Raw genomic sequence first — 17049 nt, forward strand, 5'->3', positions numbered from 1 at the left:
GCCTCTCTTCGAGAAGACACTTTACACACCTTGCCTAGACAGGGCTCCTATAGAGCGCTTATCTCTCAAATATATCTTTATACTAATGCATACTTAATTGGTCTGTCTTGACTGTCCATATAAAACAATTTAATTAGGGTGCTTTCTGCTTTGGAAAGAAAGAAAAAAAATCTGCCCAGCATTTATTGTATTTAACACCAATACAGGCAGAAAATGTTGCACAAGTTTTTGGTTGAAAGAGCACCTATGTGTCCATTGAAGGGCGTTGATCCGAAAAGACAGAGAGGACAAGTAAAATCGATTTGAAGCGACCCTCTCTGTCCTTTTCACACCATTCAGACACTCCATTCCTTCTAAGACAAAGACCCAGCGCCTTGGGAATGCTGGCAAGGGGGAAAAAAAGGAGGAGGGAAAAAAAAAAAAGGGGGGGGGGGGGGGACGGACACGACTTCAATCCCCCCAAGCAAAAGGGAGAGCTCTGAAATTCCTTCATATTGCTGCTATCTGCCCCCCCTCCAAGATATGTTCGAGTCCAAGATTTTCTTCAATTCAGCATCTAACATTGCTGCTCAGAGGAATGTCCCTGGAAGGGGAGGAGGTAATTATGGCTATTAGTGCTGCGAGCCCAGCCTCAACCTTGGTCACTCGCAGGCTTTTAGGGTTAAAATAGCCCTCACCTCTGACCCCTGCGGAGCAAAGTTGTAGCTATCGCCATAAGTTGGGCCAAAGTTTTCAAATCCAGGGCTGGGCAACACCGGAGGGGGGAAACTTCTCCCTGGAATTATTTTTGTTTGGGATTTAAATCATCTTTAGTCTATTTAATTGCCTTTCCCTCCTCCTTTTGCCAAACAATACCTTTCGGAGAGGTGGGGGGGAATCTCGAAATGCCCTGTTCCCACTACCTTTCCCACTGCTCTTTCCATTTAGGCTTAATTTGGCAGTTTATTTTCAAGCATGAAAATGGTTATCATCAAACTGAATTACTGGGTCATCCTTTCAGCCACAGATCTCAAGAATGAACGGGGAGCGGGGGGGTCCTCTTTAGGCTTTCCCCACCATGACTCCATCCAGCTTTACAGAAAATTAGTGTTTGGAAATGGGGAGAAAGGACGAAAAGCTTGAATTTGTATCCTGTGCTTTCTGCGCACCTTCACGATCCTCCTCAGCAAGGGGGTGATTTTGGAGCAGGGGGCGGGGGGTAAAGTGAGGAGGGGAGAGAGCCCACAGATGCAAGTACCCTTCTGGCAATAACAAAAATTCATTCAAGTGGGCTATGTCTCCATCTTCCATGTACTGATTAGACTTAACAAGAGTGGAAACTTGTGTAGACCATATTTATGGTATTAACGAGCAGTTAAAAGATTTGTCCTTCTTCTGATCAATATTGTTCGTGCCCAGCACCCCCCTCCCTCCCCGCCCAGGCCCTCCCCGAAGGCTGCAATGACAATCGCCTTCATACTTTTTCATCACCGATCGAGGTGGCAAAACCCTTTTGTAATTTTCATTAGCCCAGTAAACATGCAATTAACATGCAGCACTGTGGTTAACTTAATTCTTGTTTTAAGGCAAGGACAAGCAAGAAATGGAAGAGCGTTTGTTCCATTTGTCAAGTATGACACACTCCTTACCCTAACAGTTCCTTAAAATAAAAGCTCGGCTCCCCACCACCACGACCACCACCCCTCTTTCCAGAAACCCCCCACACTGATACACACACAAACACAAAAAGGAGCAGGAATCCATTAGTTGGAGAGTATTCTCCTGCCAAAGGCAGTCTAATGTATTCCAAATTTTCCCAAGCCCTCACTGTACTAGGGTCCCGTTCTACCCCCCCGGGTAAGGGGGCTGAAGAGCTGATATTTCTTGTGGGTGAAAGATTCAGCCTCCTCCTAACCGTTTTGTTTTGTTTTGGTTTTTTTAATAAAATAAAACTAAACGTGCTTCCCATGTCTAAAAGTTGCCATGTTTGTGAAGGGGGTGGGGAAAAATGTCTCCAAGGGTTTCAATTAGCAACAAATGATTATTGCAACGGATTTTTGGTAATGAAAAAATGTGGAGTACCTCTTTCGAGCTGGGATCTCAGGGGCAGTGAAAGAGAGAGAGAGGGGGAGAGGGAGAGAAAGAGAGAGAGAGAAAGAGATTGCTGATTAGCCCGGATTCTTTCCCAACTTGCTTTAGCGTGTGCTTGCGTTCCCTGCCGACCCTACACAGGACACTATATATTTTTTCCCCTTCGGTGCATGTGTTGATAGTTCAGCCTGTAGTTGTTTGCGGTTGGCTTTTTTTTTCTTTTTCTTCTTTTTTTTTCCCCTCTGTCTGGGAGGGGGGAGGTGGGAAGTGTGGGGGGGGAGCTGGAATCGGTCGCATCCATTCTACCCCCACAGTCATTAACTTAGGAGATTTCCCTCTCTTATATTTTTTTCCTCCCCAATTGGAAGGGTGGGTTGTGATTTTTTTTTTTTTGTTAGTCTCGCCTTTCCAGCTCCAAACAAGGTGTAGTGAGCCGCTCTTCCTTCTAAGGAATGAAATGAGAGACAAGGATCACTCAAAGACATCTCCTACCTTGGGCTTGGGGATTTTTTCTTAAAGGCGAGGCGCACATTCCTAAGCAGCTATGTACAAAGCCCCCCCTGAAATCTTGTCTGTGTAAAGTTAGAGTGTGTTCAGGATTTTTTTTTCCTCTCTCCCAAGGCTGATCGCTAATAATATATCGAAAGCACTTCCCTTTAGGTTGTGGGAAATCTATTCCCTTCACCTTGCCTCCTTTTTTTTCCCCTGAAGGCTGTAACTTTACTTTTTTTTTCCTCTCTCTCTTTTTTTTTTTTTTATCAGTTTGCACAATCGCTTAGATAAACACCAAGAAGGAGACTTCTCTTTAATTACCCAACGCACATCTTTCTGGGGGGCAAACAGCGGTCTGATTATTTTTTTTGTTTGTTTGTTTCACCTGCCAAACTAAAGGAGAGGTAGAAAAAGGAAGATGCAAGCGATTTGGGACCTTGAACAAGGCAAATATGGTTTTGGTATGTTTACTTATAGTTTTTTTCTTCTTCTTTGACACTTTTTTCGGGCAATGTGTTGTGATTCTTGTGTTTCTCTTTTAAGGAAAACAAAAAATCCAAAAAAGCGAATGTTAGCTAACGTACGTCTTAAACGATCGTTTCTAAGGTTACGTGGGTTGCTCTAAGGAGGGGAAGAGGGGAGGGGGGGAGACCCAAGTCTGTGTAATTGCAGCACCATCAGTTAGCACGTCCTTTAGCTAAATAAAGCTAGCAGCAAACAAACAAACAAGCCAGCAAACCCAACGACCGGGAATCGGTTTTCCATGTCGGTCCGAGGCAAAGCAAAGCGCCTCAAAGTCATTTTCAAAGCGGCGTCCAGGAGGCAGAGCCCGGTCGCAGCCTCCCCTGCCTTGGGTTCCAGGCTGCTCGGGGGGGAGCGCCGGACTGACCTGCTCAGGAGGGTGGGGAGGGGAGGACAGAGCTCTTAACTTAAGTGATAGGTATTAAACTGCACGGAATTGTGTCGCTGTGTGCAGCTGCAGCATTTATTTAGGGAAAAAAAAAAAAAAAAAAAAAAAAGGTCGGTGGTGAAGGTAGAGCGCCGAGATCCCCTCTTCCCTCTTCCCCTCCGGTCCCTTCCCCATCTAAGCAAGTACAATGGAAAGAAGCTGGAATATACTCACCATCTGAAGGTGTGGTTGGCAGTTCGGCTGAGGCTTTAAGGCAATTATTTATCCTTTTTTTTTTTAAGTATTATTGCGAAAGACGTAGTTCTGACTTTAAGCAGCAAAAGTGTTTTGCTCTGACAACAGCATGCGAGGCACGGTTCCTCGTTTGAAAAAAAAAAATCACAAAACAGGATTCCCCCCCCCCATCCCTTTCCACTATCTCTTAAAAATACCTATTCGGTGTAGAGCTGGCAGAAACCCTGATGCAGAAATCTTATAGTCCGGTCTAGGAGTGCCCAAGCCAATTAATTTTAAATCCTTAGGAATTAATCAGATTAAAATGTACAGAAGTTTCATTCTCGTATGCATACGTGAGCCAAAAGTCGTTTCCCTTTAAGAGATCCTTTTCTTTTAAAGTTGAATTTTAGGCAGATAAGAGACTTACACTAGGGGGCAGCCGGATACTGTACTTGCTCCAATCTTAAGCAATTTTTTTTCCTCTCTCACAGCATATGCTCTGATTTAGCACTGTAAATTTTTCAGAGGACCCAACTCTGACAGCCCCTGGTGATTTTCAAAGTACCACAAGCCAGTGGTTAAAAATTGCATTGACTTGGAAGTTCAGAGGCACACAATAGGAGCCACTTTCCCTATTCATGGAACTTCAGTGTGGTGGAAGAGAAAAACACACACATACTACATTGAGGGAGAAGAGGAATTCATTGAATTCTGTTAGACGTAACTGCTTTCCACTGAGTTCAGAGCGAAACTCGGTATTTGTTCGATGCTGTATTCATATTGCGATTTAATCTAGAAAGAATTAGAGGACTGTTAGGCAGCTTTCTGCCAGGAAAGCAGCTTCCCCCTCCTTCCTCCTCTTTTTTAAAACCTAAAGATTTACACCGGCTTCATCCCCAACTCTATTTTAGCAAAATAAATCCTTCCACTCCCTCTCATTAAAATAAATTTACATCTGCAGTAAAATGGCAGGAGGGATGCATTTGTTTATTTGGAAAACCAATACGGTCTTACTTTTAAAACAGAGCGTTTCTATTGTCATTAGGCTCGGAGAAGGACAGTTGAGAATCTCCTTCTATGCGAGGCGCTCAGGTTTCGAGTATTATTTAGTGAAATTAGCTGCAGTTCATTTTTACATTCATCTGTTCTGCCTCAAACCACTCGCAGGAGTGTTTTCAAATAAATAGCAAAGCATCTAATGGTGCTAATAGATAGTTATATTGCTGCATCCCTCGAAGAGCAAATAGTTAATCTGGTGCATTCTTCATTAATGCTTGAGCAATCAGCGTATACGGCGGCTGTTAAGCGTATATCAATGGCTTTTCATTTTTACGATCATACGTTCAAACTATTAATATTGTACGTCCTGTTAAAACCGCTTTCTCTTCTGATTTCTGCATTTGTTAAGACGGCATTAATGTTTTTTCATATGGCGAATTAATCCTGTTTACTTTGTCAGGTTTGAGACAGGAAAGGTTGGTGTTGGATTGGGGTTTTTTTCTATTTTTCCTCCGGAAATTCAACATCAGCAACAATCTGTGACTATTCTGCATTTTGAACCCCCACCTTCTCCCACCGTCCCTGAAAGGTGACGTCCTCGACTCTGGGTTATTTGGAAATCATAAAACAGTTCCCCACATTTTAGCGGGGAAAGATTCTTCCACCACTACCACCCCCCTTCCATCTTTTCAGTCCCTTCTGGTCCCTGTTTCGGAGAAAGACTATTTTTGCTCTGTCAGGATCAATGGGAACGCTGCACCCTTGCCTTTGAAATTGAGCCGCAGTTACATCTTCGTTCGTGGGGTCTTAATACACCAGGTTTCTAAGCAGGACATTGTGAAGTCTGGGTGCTTTTTGCAACTTTCCAATGATCTCAGCACCTGCGGCTTGAGCCACATATATTATTTCTGCGGCAGAAGGGGGTGTGCATGTGGCAACATGAAAAAGTGTGTGTGAGGAGGTGAGAGGCAATTAATCCTGTAAAGAGTTGGGCACAGGTCTATGTCCCCACGTCCGTGCTTGGTGACTAGCTCAAATGTGAGCGCACATAGACGCGTATGTTTGCAGAGGAAGGATTGTCCGGCCGGGCATTTATCTGCCTATTTTAACATGTTTTCCTTTTTTTATCTCTCCGTCCTTTCGCCTGTTCGAGTGTCTTTTGGCCATTTGCACTAGGAGATGAGCTCAAAGTCCCCGTTCCGCTGTCCGGTCGCTATATTCAGCGGGAAATAAACAACTGTCCCCGTGTACTCAGATCGGTTACCTATTTAGTGGTGTTCCTACTATAGCACAGAGGTTGTGTTACTGTGTCAGGGTACGTGTGATCTAAAAAAAAATTTTAAAAAAGCACAAACCCCTAAATAAAGTTTAAGGGGTTGAGATGAGCTGCGTTATAGCGATGCCGTGGAGGTTGCGAGGGAAAAGACACGAGTGTCACACTGCGGAGCGGCGTTGCGGGTGTTCTTTTTCCCCCATCGCGCTAAGGGGAAGGAGTAGATGGTGTCTTGCGTGGAAACGCGGTCCTGTCGCCCAGCCCGCCGGCTGCCCGGGGTGGCGGGGGAAGAGGCTCCCGTACGGGGAGGAGCGGTCCGGAACAGCGGCGGTGCCCCGTTACTCAGGCGGGAACGGGACTGTGCGGGCGGCTGGACCCGGAGCGCTGCGGCGAGGGGACGCTCAACGCCCCGCGGTTCCGCGAGCGGCCGGGGCGAGCGCAGGTGCCGCCACCGCCGGCCCCGTCCCCCGCCGGTCAACCCGGAGCGAGGCCGCAGGGACCGAGAGCGACGCCGGCCGGGCCAGCGCCCGGCGGGACCTCCGGCAGGCGGGAGCCCGCGTACCTGTGCAGCGCTGCCCATGACGGGCGGCCGCTTCCCTTCCCCAGGCGGAAGCGGGTCTCACTTTTATTTTATTCAGTGGAATTTTGCCTCATTTTAGAGTCAATTTTCTGATTTTCACCCGCCGCCCCCAAGCCCCCCTCCCGACCCCGATGCCGTGCCTCGGCGGGCGGCCCCAGGTGAGGCGGTGGCGCTCCGCTCGCCTCGCCGGGTTCGCCTTAACCCCTCGCACCGACGGCGGCGAGGGCACGACACGGGGAAGCCGGGGCGAGGAGTAAGAGCGAGAGGAGCAGGAGCGGCGTGCACGGGGGGACGCCCCGGCCCCCGTGGTGGTGGCAAGCAGCGGCGGCGGGGCGGCGCCTGCCTCTAGGACCGCGCGGGCGGCGGCGGCGGCCATGGCAGGCCGCGCAAGGGCGCCTGGCGGCCCAATGAGGGCCGAGGGGCGGGGCGCGAGCTTTTGACCAGTCAAACGCCGGTCGGGTTGCCTTATAAGGCGCGCGGTCGCCATGGCAACGTGCGCTAAGTTGCAGCAGTCGTGTCAAAGTTCACTCTCCCGCCAGCGGGGCGAGCGGCCGGCGGGGAGCGCGCTCGCCACTCGGGCCCACACGCCGCCGCGCCCCGCCCCGCCCCTCCCCTCACCGCCGGGAGGGGGGGGAGCCCCCGCTTGCTTTTTTTTTTTTTTTTTTTTTTTGGGGGGTGGGGGGGGAAGGGCTGGCGCTCTCCCCCCGCTCTCCCCGTGGTGATTTTCCCCTCTTCCCCCCCCGGCTGAGGAGCGATGCTGCGCGCTGGGTTATGATCCTTCCCTCTCTCCCTCCTCCTCCTCCTCCTCCTCCTCTTCTCCTCCTCCTCCTCCTCCCGCTCCCCTCTTTTATCATCCTGGCTGGCTGGGCGCTGCGCTGGCGAGTTGACTCCTTCCCTCCCCCCCGCCCCGCGGCCCCCCTCCCCCCGCCCGCGCCGTGAGCACCGGCGGCGCGGAGGCGAGAGCCCACTTGCGAGGCGGCAGAAGCAGCATAAGGCAGCGCGGCGGCGGCAGCGGCAGCGGCGGCGGCGGCGGCAGCAGCAGCACCCGAGCGGCGGCGGCAGCGGGAGCGGCGGCAGCGGGGACACGGAGCGGCGGGAGCGGCGAAAGCGGTTGAGCCCGGGGCAGGAGTGGAGCGCGGCGCGGCGGGGGACGGAGAGGAGGAACAAATAAACAATCATAATAATAATTAATAATAATAACAACAATAATAATAATAAAGCGAGGAGAGGAGGAGGAGGAGGAGGAAAAAAAAAAAAAAAAACAACCAAACAGCCAACCCCCCCACCCCCGAGCCAAAAAGAGGGAGAGAGAGAGAAAGAGAGCAGCGCCCGGGCGGAGCGGCGGAGAGGAAGAATTAAAGCGAGCGAAGGAGGGAGGAGAGACAGAGCAGAGAGAGAGAGAGGAGGAAAGAGGAGGAAAAAAAAAAAGCCCACAAAAACAAAGCGATCGCAGTTGATGTTGCTGCTGCAAGCTGGACTTCCAAAAACTACGGCGAGACCGTCCGCTCTCCGCGCCGAGAAAAGTCTCCTCAGCTGTGCGTGTTTTTTTCCGCTGTGTGTGTAATCTTTAACCTTTTATTCATTCTTATTTTGATGGCTTTCCTGAATGGCTGACTGCGAGCTTCCCTGGACCTGGCCCCCAGACACCCGCCTCTCCTCCTTCAACTACTCTGCTGCAGATCAGCTCTAAGAGAGAGAGAGGGAGATCTTTGAAGAGATTTTTTTTTTTTTCCTCCTCTCTCTCTCTCTCTCTCCCTCTCTCCCCCACCCCCACCACCCCTTTACTTTGCTCTCCTGGAGCCCAGACAATCGACTCGCAACTCGCCCCCCCGCACACACACCTCCATCGCCCCGTGCTTCTGCACCTTCGCCGGTACCGGGAGATCCCCCCACCCCGACCCTCCTGAAAAAAAAAAAAAAAAGAAAAAAAAAGAAAGAAAAGGCAAAACAACAAAAGAGAGAGGGGGGAAGAGAGAGAGAGAGGGGAGGGGGAAAAAAAAAAGACTGCTGCAAAGCTGATCTGAAAAGCAAAGCAAACAAACTTTGAAAATAAAGGGGGAACAGGAAGTTTGGCAACGGTGTCCAATAGATATGGCAATGGTAGTCGGTGCGTGGCGAGACCCCCAGGACGATGTGCCCGGAGCTCAGGGAACGCAGCCTTCGCAAGCCCCGCCGGTGCAGGGACCTCCGGCCGGGGCCCCGCACACCCCACAGACCCCGGGGCCCGGGGGCCCTCCCAGTACGCCAGCCCAGACCAACCAGCCAAGCCAGCAGAACCAAGGAGACAAACAGCAGCAGCAGCAGCACATTGAATGTGTGGTTTGTGGGGACAAGTCTAGTGGCAAACATTATGGCCAGTTTACCTGCGAGGGTTGCAAGAGTTTCTTCAAGCGGAGTGTAAGGAGGAATCTCAGCTACACTTGTCGTGCCAACAGGAACTGTCCCATTGACCAGCACCACCGCAATCAGTGTCAGTACTGCCGCCTCAAAAAATGCCTCAAAGTTGGCATGAGACGGGAAGGTATTGGGATTTCATTTGTTTTGCAATTTTTTTTTCACTCGCTGCGTTTTGGGTTCTTTTTTAAATTATTATTATTGTTATTATTCTTTTTAAACTCTCTCCCCAAACCCAACCAGAACCTTTCTTTCCCCACCCCACCCCCCACCCCGAATAAACAGACAGAAACTTTCTCGTAATGAAAGAAAGAGGTGCTGGAGAGGGTGGGCAGGGGAGGCAGGGGCTCTTGCATGCTTTCTCCTGCAGTCGTAATTGATTTGTGTTTGTTTTGATTTTGCTGATGGAGGTTTATTGGAAGTGGATTTTTAGTTTCACGCTGCTTAGGAGCGAGATGATTATTCTGACGTCTGGTTACTTTTCCCTCATGTTTCCTCTCGCATGTTCAGCGTTACCCCCCGTCCCCCGAGCAGCCCTGTGTGTGTGTCTGTGCGTGTGTGTACACACACACGGAGCCTCACGAGATGCACACACGCATATATATATATCCTCCAGCACCCTGCCTTAGATTGCAATTTTACACAGGCGGTTCAAATTACTATTACAATGGGACTCACCCTACCGAGGCTCTACAGCACTCCACTGTGGATTCCCAGCCGGATTTTTCCTCCTTTAAAAATACACACACACACACACATCCGCGCGTGTGTGTGTATATATGTGTATATATATATATGCATATATATATATATTGCTGTGTGTTTGCCTTTCCCGATTGTTATCTTACTTTTCTCTTCTTCCTCTTATTTTGTTGTCCGGGAGAGGCAGAGGGGGAGCAGAAGGGACGGGTAGGGGGGAAAGGAGCAGCCCAGAAGTAAGTGTGGGGTGCTCGGGTCTCTGCAAGTCGAGTCTTTGTGATATAAAATTAGACGAGAAATGTGAGCCTGCAGTTTTCCAGTGCGTGCTCTGTGTCTGGACGCTGCTATGTAGGTTAAGGGTTAGGGGGCTTGGGACTTGCTGGGCTCCTCTCTTTGTGTTTCTGCAAGAGTAACTAACCTTGTAATACATGCGATAACAAATATAAATCAAGCACATTTTTTAGGCGTTCTCCCTCCTTGCCGTCTCTCTGCCTCTGAGTCCCTTTTCTCTCTCCTTTTTCTCTCGCTGTCACCGTGTAAATTTATTAACAAAATGAAAGGCCCACTTTCCATGGGCAGCTGAGGAAGGTGCCTTTGGATAATGCCCCCAGCCTCGCCGGGGGACCTGCCGGGGATGTTGTGGGGTGATCTCGCCTCCTTTGATATTTTTAATAAGGGGAGGGGGGGAATACATAATAACAGCAGCAACAATGTATTCGGTGGATGAGAAACGTGTGTGGGACCAGCGCCGGGGATTTTGAACTGACGTGTTTCTTCCCTCTCCCCCTTCTCCCTCCCCATCCTGCTCCCCTAGCCTCAAATCAATAAGCTGTTTTAGGTGTAATGAAGAAAAAATGCCCGGGCACACAAAGACGTATCCTGCATCTCTTGAAGGAGAGCCGTGGCGGTGGGGGGAGAGTGGAGGGAATAACTGAATTGTAGTGTGTTTTGGGAAGTGAGGATCTCGGGCTCCTCCAGGCAGTCCTGGCCGAGCGGGCAGCATTGCTCAGCTTTTATTGTTGCTTTTACTTGACCCGGGAAGCTGCGGAGCCTTAAAACCGGGTGCGGGCTGAACTCTGGCTGGAAAAATGCCTGTTCCCCCTTAAAGCTGCCTTGGTGCGGTGTCACACACGCAGGCACCAGCACACAAAGCAGGCTGTATTTGAACCGATGGTCGCAATTCAGATATTAATAGCTGTAGTTTCTTTTTTATTTACTGCAGCGGTCCAGAGAGGCAGAATGCCACCCACACAGCCAACTCATGGTCAGTTCGCCTTGACAAACGGGGACCCTCTCAACTGCCATTCCTACCTATCCGGATATATCTCCCTTCTTCTGAGAGCAGAGCCCTACCCCACCTCCCGCTTTGGCAGTCAGTGCATGCAACCCAACAACATCATGGGCATCGAGAACATTTGTGAACTGGCAGCTAGGATGCTCTTCAGCGCCGTGGAGTGGGCCAGGAATATCCCCTTCTTCCCAGACCTCCAGATCACAGACCAGGTGGCCCTGCTGAGGCTGACCTGGAGCGAGTTGTTTGTCCTCAACGCTGCCCAGTGCTCCATGCCCCTCCACGTAGCCCCGCTCCTGGCAGCCGCCGGCCTCCACGCTTCGCCAATGTCTGCTGACCGAGTGGTCGCCTTTATGGACCACATACGAATCTTCCAAGAGCAAGTAGAAAAACTGAAAGCATTGCATGTCGACTCTGCAGAATATAGCTGTTTAAAGGCCATAGTCCTCTTCACCTCAGGTAGGCAACATTTCTTTGCTCTTCCTTTCCCTCCCCCCAACCCCCCGCTCCGATCCCCCCTGAGAACTGTTTGCTCTTGCAAAGTGTTATTGCCTGCACCCCATCACCGCTCTCTGCACCCCCCCGAGAACCAGCGCGGTCTCGTTTGCTTTTAGGAAACGGTACCCTGTGGTCTTGCCTTCAGGGCCTCGGATCTGAGCATCCCGTCTTTGAGGGAATGCAAGATTTCTTTTTTAAAATAAATAAATAAAATATACACACACACACACAAAGACACCCCAAACACACCCCATACCTAGCTGAGTAATACTGGGGATGGAGAACGAGGGGGCTCGGGGAGAGGCACCCATTCGCCATGAGAGACTGCGCTTTCTCATTGAAAAAGAGTATTTTATTTAACAGTATAGCTCTGGGTTGTTGCATTTAATGACACGCATCCGAACAGCAGCAAAATCTGTTTGATGTTGTTAAATACAAGTCGTCCTATCAGTGAAACCACTTTAAAAAGAGGATCATTTTATGGGCAGCCAGGAAGGGGAAAAAAAGCCCTGCAGGATTAAAAATTGAATTAAAAAAAAAAAAAAAAAAAGAAGAAGTTAAGTGCGCAAAGCTGAGTTTAAAATATGTTCCCCGCCATCCCATAAAATAAAATAAATCAACTTTCCAAAGAGATGTCTGATTTAAACAGAATGTGGCAGTGAGCAGTTCTGTGTCATTTAAGCTGAGGGGAAAAGTTTGCATTTGTACCCAGCAGGAACTGCATAGTCCAAAGCGAGTAGCGGGTGCGAAAAGATAATTACCATAAGTAGAGAGGAGTAGTATGGAAAAGTAAGAGGAGACTGAAGCTGCCGCTCCACAGTGTAATCCCGGGGTGGCACAACCATGGCTCTCCCGAGGAAAAGACCTCGAGGTGTTTCTTAGATAATCAAAGAGAGGGGGGAAAAATGTGTCAACTTTTGCTGCCTAGAAATAGTGCATGAGTTATAAAGCAATAATTGAGTGCGTTGTGAAATCTAATTAGCTTGCACTAGAGTTTAACCTGGGTGAGTAATAAACCTGATATTAACTCTGGAGGCTAAATTTTTTTTTTTTTTTTGAGAAAAAAAAAATCTGTTCGCTAATTTGTGCAATACGTTATCTCAGATTGCGAACTTTAAGGCTGCACCGGCAACCCAATGTGCTGCAGCCCTAGAAGTTTTGGGATTAAGTTTAAAAATACATCTATTTCTTCTGTAACTCATTTGAAAGCTTGGGAAAGTGGCCACGCGATAAACATATGAATGGAAGCAGGACCTGTAAAATAATTACTCATCGGAGTTTTTTAAAGCCTGATATCAGGAAACAGGAAAAAAATGTAGTTTATGTGGGAAAAGAAGGGCTCACAATCCTTTCCTTGTTGTGTTAAAGGGGGTCTGGGGAACGAAGTCATTTTCTGGACTTTGTCCAGGTTCTGGGTCGTGACCTAAACTTCCTTTTATATATTATTGCTTTACACATAAAAAACTTCTTTTTTTTTTTTTTCTTTTTTTTCCTCCCCCCCCAAAATTACTCGTGCTAGAGTCCTAAGGTGATCAATGAGCAGGACGCATCTCACCACAGGGGGACAGGGATCCCGAGTGGGAATGAGTGTACGCGGGGTGCTGATTTTATTTTTCTATGGTTTTCCAGGATACGTTTTCCTCTCCCTCGCTCAAACCGTCAGCGAGGATCCCACACATGCTCACATCCCTCCCCAGCCCCTGACCAGCTCACACCCACACCCAGGACTTTATTTCCAATCCTGCCTTTTCTCCCAAATCATTTTTTTTTCTTTTTTTTTCTTCCCCCCCCCTTTTTTTAGCCTTCTGAGAAAACAATCGTCCGATCCTGTCGTAACTGTTTAATTTATTACTATTTTCAAAATGTGAGGCCTGGCGTGTAAATTGCCTCCCAACTAGATAAACGTTTCTAGTTATCTGATTCTGGGGAAGATAGCCGCATGCAGAAAAATAGGGTGATGCATGAAGCTTCTGCAGCACCCCAGTAGCACTCCCTGATGCAAAGCAGGCGCACATAGATGCATATAATGTTTGCTGCAGCCTCTTTTAAGAGAAAAAAAAAAAAATCTGGGTTCTAATGACTCGCAGAATATGCATGTGTTAGCCCTGTGCCTAGGAAAGCCACAGGGAGGTCAGGTCACAACCTGTGCTCTTTCAGCACAGACGTCTCTGATTTAAAGGGAACTTATTGTATTTTAGCGTATCAGGAAAAAAAAAAAAAAAAGTGAGAGAGAGAGAGAGAAAAAATGTCCAGACCCTATCAGGGAGTTTTCTTCTTGTAAGGGCCTTTAGGTTTAAAAAGAAGAAGAGGAGGAAACAAAAAAAAAAAAAAAAAAAAAAAGAGGAGGGAGTGGAGGGGGGGAAGAAAGAAAGAGAAAAGAGGGGGGAAAAGAAACAGCTCAAATGAACAGAGAGATCACAGTTTGCATGGCTGCCTCTGAATAGGCTAAACTGACAAGATCAGTTTTAAAGGGCCACTTAAATCAGTTTCAAAGACTGAAGAAAAACGCGTTGTCTTCTTTGGGGGAGAATCTGTTGCTGGATCCGGGGCGCCATTATCTTTGGCTGGGCCAGTTTTTTATTATTATTATGATTTCTATCACTCTTATTAGTATGTCTTCTCATCACATGCTTAGGGTCTCCCCAGTTATTTTCCAAGGGGGGGAGAAATAGTGGCTCCGTTTCCCCCCTTTCGACTCAAGCCTTCCCCGCCCCTCCAGCCTTTCCCCCTAAAAAAACAGATATACGAAATTACGCTTGGCCAGCACCTCCTTGTCAGCCCCTCACGTCTGTCGTGCCATTCGAAATCTCGAATCTTGGAGAATCTCGATCCTAAGGGAGACCCTCCAGAAGAGAGAGAAATACAAACACACACACATAGATTGTCCCTTTTGGTAAACCCTACTTAAACTCTGGGGGGCGAGGTGATGGCGCACCATCTACACTTAATTCTAGCAATAATGAGCCAAAAAAATCACATTTAAAAATAAAAATTTGAAAAACACACAAAACTTTTTAATCTGATGATTGTTTTCTTTTTTCTTTCTTTTTTTTTTTTTAAATTTATTTTTGTTTTTTAATACACTTTCTTCTAGATGCCTGTGGTCTCTCTGATGTAGCCCATGTTGAAAGTTTACAGGAGAAGTCACAGTGTGCTTTGGAAGAGTATGTTAGGAGCCAGTATCCCAACCAGCCAACACGATTCGGGAAGCTATTACTACGTCTCCCCTCCCTTCGCACTGTCTCCTCTTCTGTCATAGAGCAATTGTTTTTCGTCCGTTTGGTAGGTAAAACCCCCATAGAAACCCTAATCAGGGATATGTTACTGTCTGGCAGCAGTTTTAACTGGCCTTATATGTCCATTCAATAAGATATTGGAAAGAGAGAGAGAAAAAAAATAAATAAAAATAAAAAATTGAGAAGGGAGGTGAAAGAGAGTGAAAGGAAAGCAAATGACATTTGGGTTCTGGTTGTTTCTTAAATTTCCTTCTGCTAAGAAAGGATGTAAAAGGATGTTACAAGTTTGCTAAGAGAAGACAGGAAAAAATTAATGGACTGTGAATAAAAAAAAAAGAGAGAGACTGTCAAATGAACTTTTACAGAATGCATTAAAAACTCCCGTGTCGTTCAGAAAAAAAAAAAATAAACAACAACTTGCTACTTATCATTTTTTTTTTTGTAAAAAATAGAAAAAAAAGAGAGAAAGAAAAAGGAAAGAAAGAAAAAAGAGAAAGAAGAAGAAAAGGAACGATGGTTGGCTTTTTCTTTTTTCTTCTTTTTTTTTCTGTTTTGGGGGTAAACTTTTTTAAAAATCTCGCTTAAAGTGCATTTAAAGGAAATTTGAAGAAAATTAGCAGAATGGAAGAAAGTAAGTCTTTTTTTTTCCAAATTATTAATTGTCCTATGTGTCTATGTACCTATAGCTGTTCTTTTTTGTATTTTTCTGGTTTCAAACCAGTTTATTCTGTGGTTCTGTAATAATTTTTGATATAACCTTGGCTTCTTAAAAAAAATAAAAAACCCCTGTGTATCCTTAAAATATATGTTCTGAAAGAATTAAAACTGAGTCCACGAAAGTATCATAGGAAGAAAGGAAAAGAGAAAAAACCCTCAACAACACAATGATGGAAGCGCACTTAAGGTGGTGACCCAAAATCTAGCTTGAAGCTGAGAGAGCTATAATTATATAGACCCGGATGAACCACACATGTCATATAACTACCCCCAAATCTAGTTTTTTTTGATATTTCGGACAGAAAATGAACTGTGCGGATTTATTATAGGTAGAAGGAGTTTGTGTCCAAGACACGCTTCAGTTTTGATTTAAAAAAACAAACAAACAAGCGAAGTGAACTTTTGTAATTTGAATTGGGTTCCACATAGTTCATCATGAATTGTTATTAAACTCCTTTATCTGTTTGTATATTTGCAAGCCCTTTGTATTATAATAATTGTTGATATTTTCCCTTTTTAAAAAATACCATTGAAATCAGCATGACAAAATAACACTGTTGGCACTTATAGATAACGTGATTGATTCAGTATCTTAGAGTTTACAGTTTTGTGTTTAAAAAAACTGAAGGTTTTTTTTTAAGTGCAACATTTCTGTATACTGTAAAAGTTATAATAACTGAACTGTTTGGTCGAGTCTTTGTGTGTTATATTCCAAGGAAAATTGAAAGTATTCAGAAATTAAAATATTATTTGATATCTGAAACTTGTTTGGCTGTCATAAATGTCTTTCAGAAACCACATTACTTCTCTATAGTTTGCAGTCATTTGAGTCCATAGGCGATTGATTTGTTTACTTGTCACAGTAAGTTTGTAGCAGATGTATTGTAGTGTATTTACCTGTTTAATTCCGGGATGGGGGTGGAGGACTTAAGTTCGTGGTTTATCTCTGGTTTTAGGAAGCACTCTGCTGAAATGGTAAACCATCAAACCCCATTCATCTAATCCTCCTGTTAATTAAAAATGGATTTTCTGGGGAAAAAAAAAAAAATAGAAAAGAAAGAAAAAAGGCCCTTATTTTTGTCACACTTAAGTGCCTGCGTAGGAAAGGTATTGTGAAAAAAAAAAAAAAAGTCTTAGAAATCCGGCGATCAGTATCTATTTTATGATCAGAATTGGGCGAAAAATCTTTTGTAAATGTGTGACATACGCGCACAAGATCTTTCAAGCAAGGTAATAGCAGTATTGTAAATATAGGTCAGTTGTTTGCAATGAGTTTTCTTTAAGTATGTGTGATTTTTTTATAATACTCCGTAGTTGCCATCTATCGTTGTCATTGAGAGGTCTTCAAATGGAGTGGCGTTAGCTTCTAGCACTGAGGAGTCGGGTTTTAATGTATATATATACTCTCAAGTGGATTTTTTTTTTTTACCTTAGACTGTGAAAGCATGACCACAGCTCACCTCTGTATTTTACATATGGAATGTATGTCTGTATGTGAACTTGCATACATACATGCGGAGGCGCACACGCAGCTTTCCTGAGCAGACCAGGGCCCTCTCTTGTAGCCACCACTGATGCGCTGGGGACCCGCCTGGGCCAGTGGCTCGGGACTGGACATAACATTTGTGAATTTAGTGCTATCCTGAGCAGGCAACAAAACCCCCAAATCTGAAG

General features: G+C 46.3%; 1 protein-coding gene across 2 annotated transcripts; it reads left to right on the top strand.

Annotated features, from left to right (window-relative positions):
- The first annotated feature begins 1803 nt into the window (after window positions 1-1803).
- NR2F2 (nuclear receptor subfamily 2 group F member 2) lies at window positions 1804-15249 on the top strand. 2 transcript variants are annotated; one of them, XM_082060816.1, is made up of 3 exons: window positions 1804-3023; window positions 10856-11383; window positions 14517-15249. In XM_082060816.1, exons 1-3 carry the CDS (start codon window positions 2981-2983, stop codon window positions 14789-14791), a joined length of 846 nt encoding a protein of 281 aa, XP_081916942.1. In that variant the 5' UTR covers window positions 1804-2980; the 3' UTR covers window positions 14792-15249. The 2 variants fall into 2 exon arrangements, with proteins under 2 accessions (XP_081916942.1, XP_081916941.1); XM_082060815.1 differs by lacking the exon at window positions 1804-3023 and adding an exon at window positions 7061-9061.
- Window positions 15250-17049: the final 1800 nt, after the last annotated feature.

The sequence above is a fragment of the Streptopelia decaocto genome, assembly GCF_964273445.1.
Source record: "Streptopelia decaocto genome assembly, chromosome: 9".
Taxonomy (NCBI): domain Eukaryota; kingdom Metazoa; phylum Chordata; class Aves; order Columbiformes; family Columbidae; genus Streptopelia; species Streptopelia decaocto.

What these genes read in the sequence shown, in the direction of transcription:
- NR2F2 (XM_082060815.1), top strand. Translation starts at nt 8,632, where the DNA reads ATGGCAATGGTAGTCGGTGCGTGGCGAGACCCCCAGGACGATGTGCCC. An exon ending in AGTTGGCATGAGACGGGAAG is followed by an intron (nt 9,062 to 10,855) that starts GTATTGGGATTT and finishes TATTTACTGCAG; the next exon opens with CGGTCCAGAGAGGCAGAATG. An exon ending in CATAGTCCTCTTCACCTCAG is followed by an intron (nt 11,384 to 14,516) that starts GTAGGCAACATT and finishes ACTTTCTTCTAG; the next exon opens with ATGCCTGTGGTCTCTCTGAT.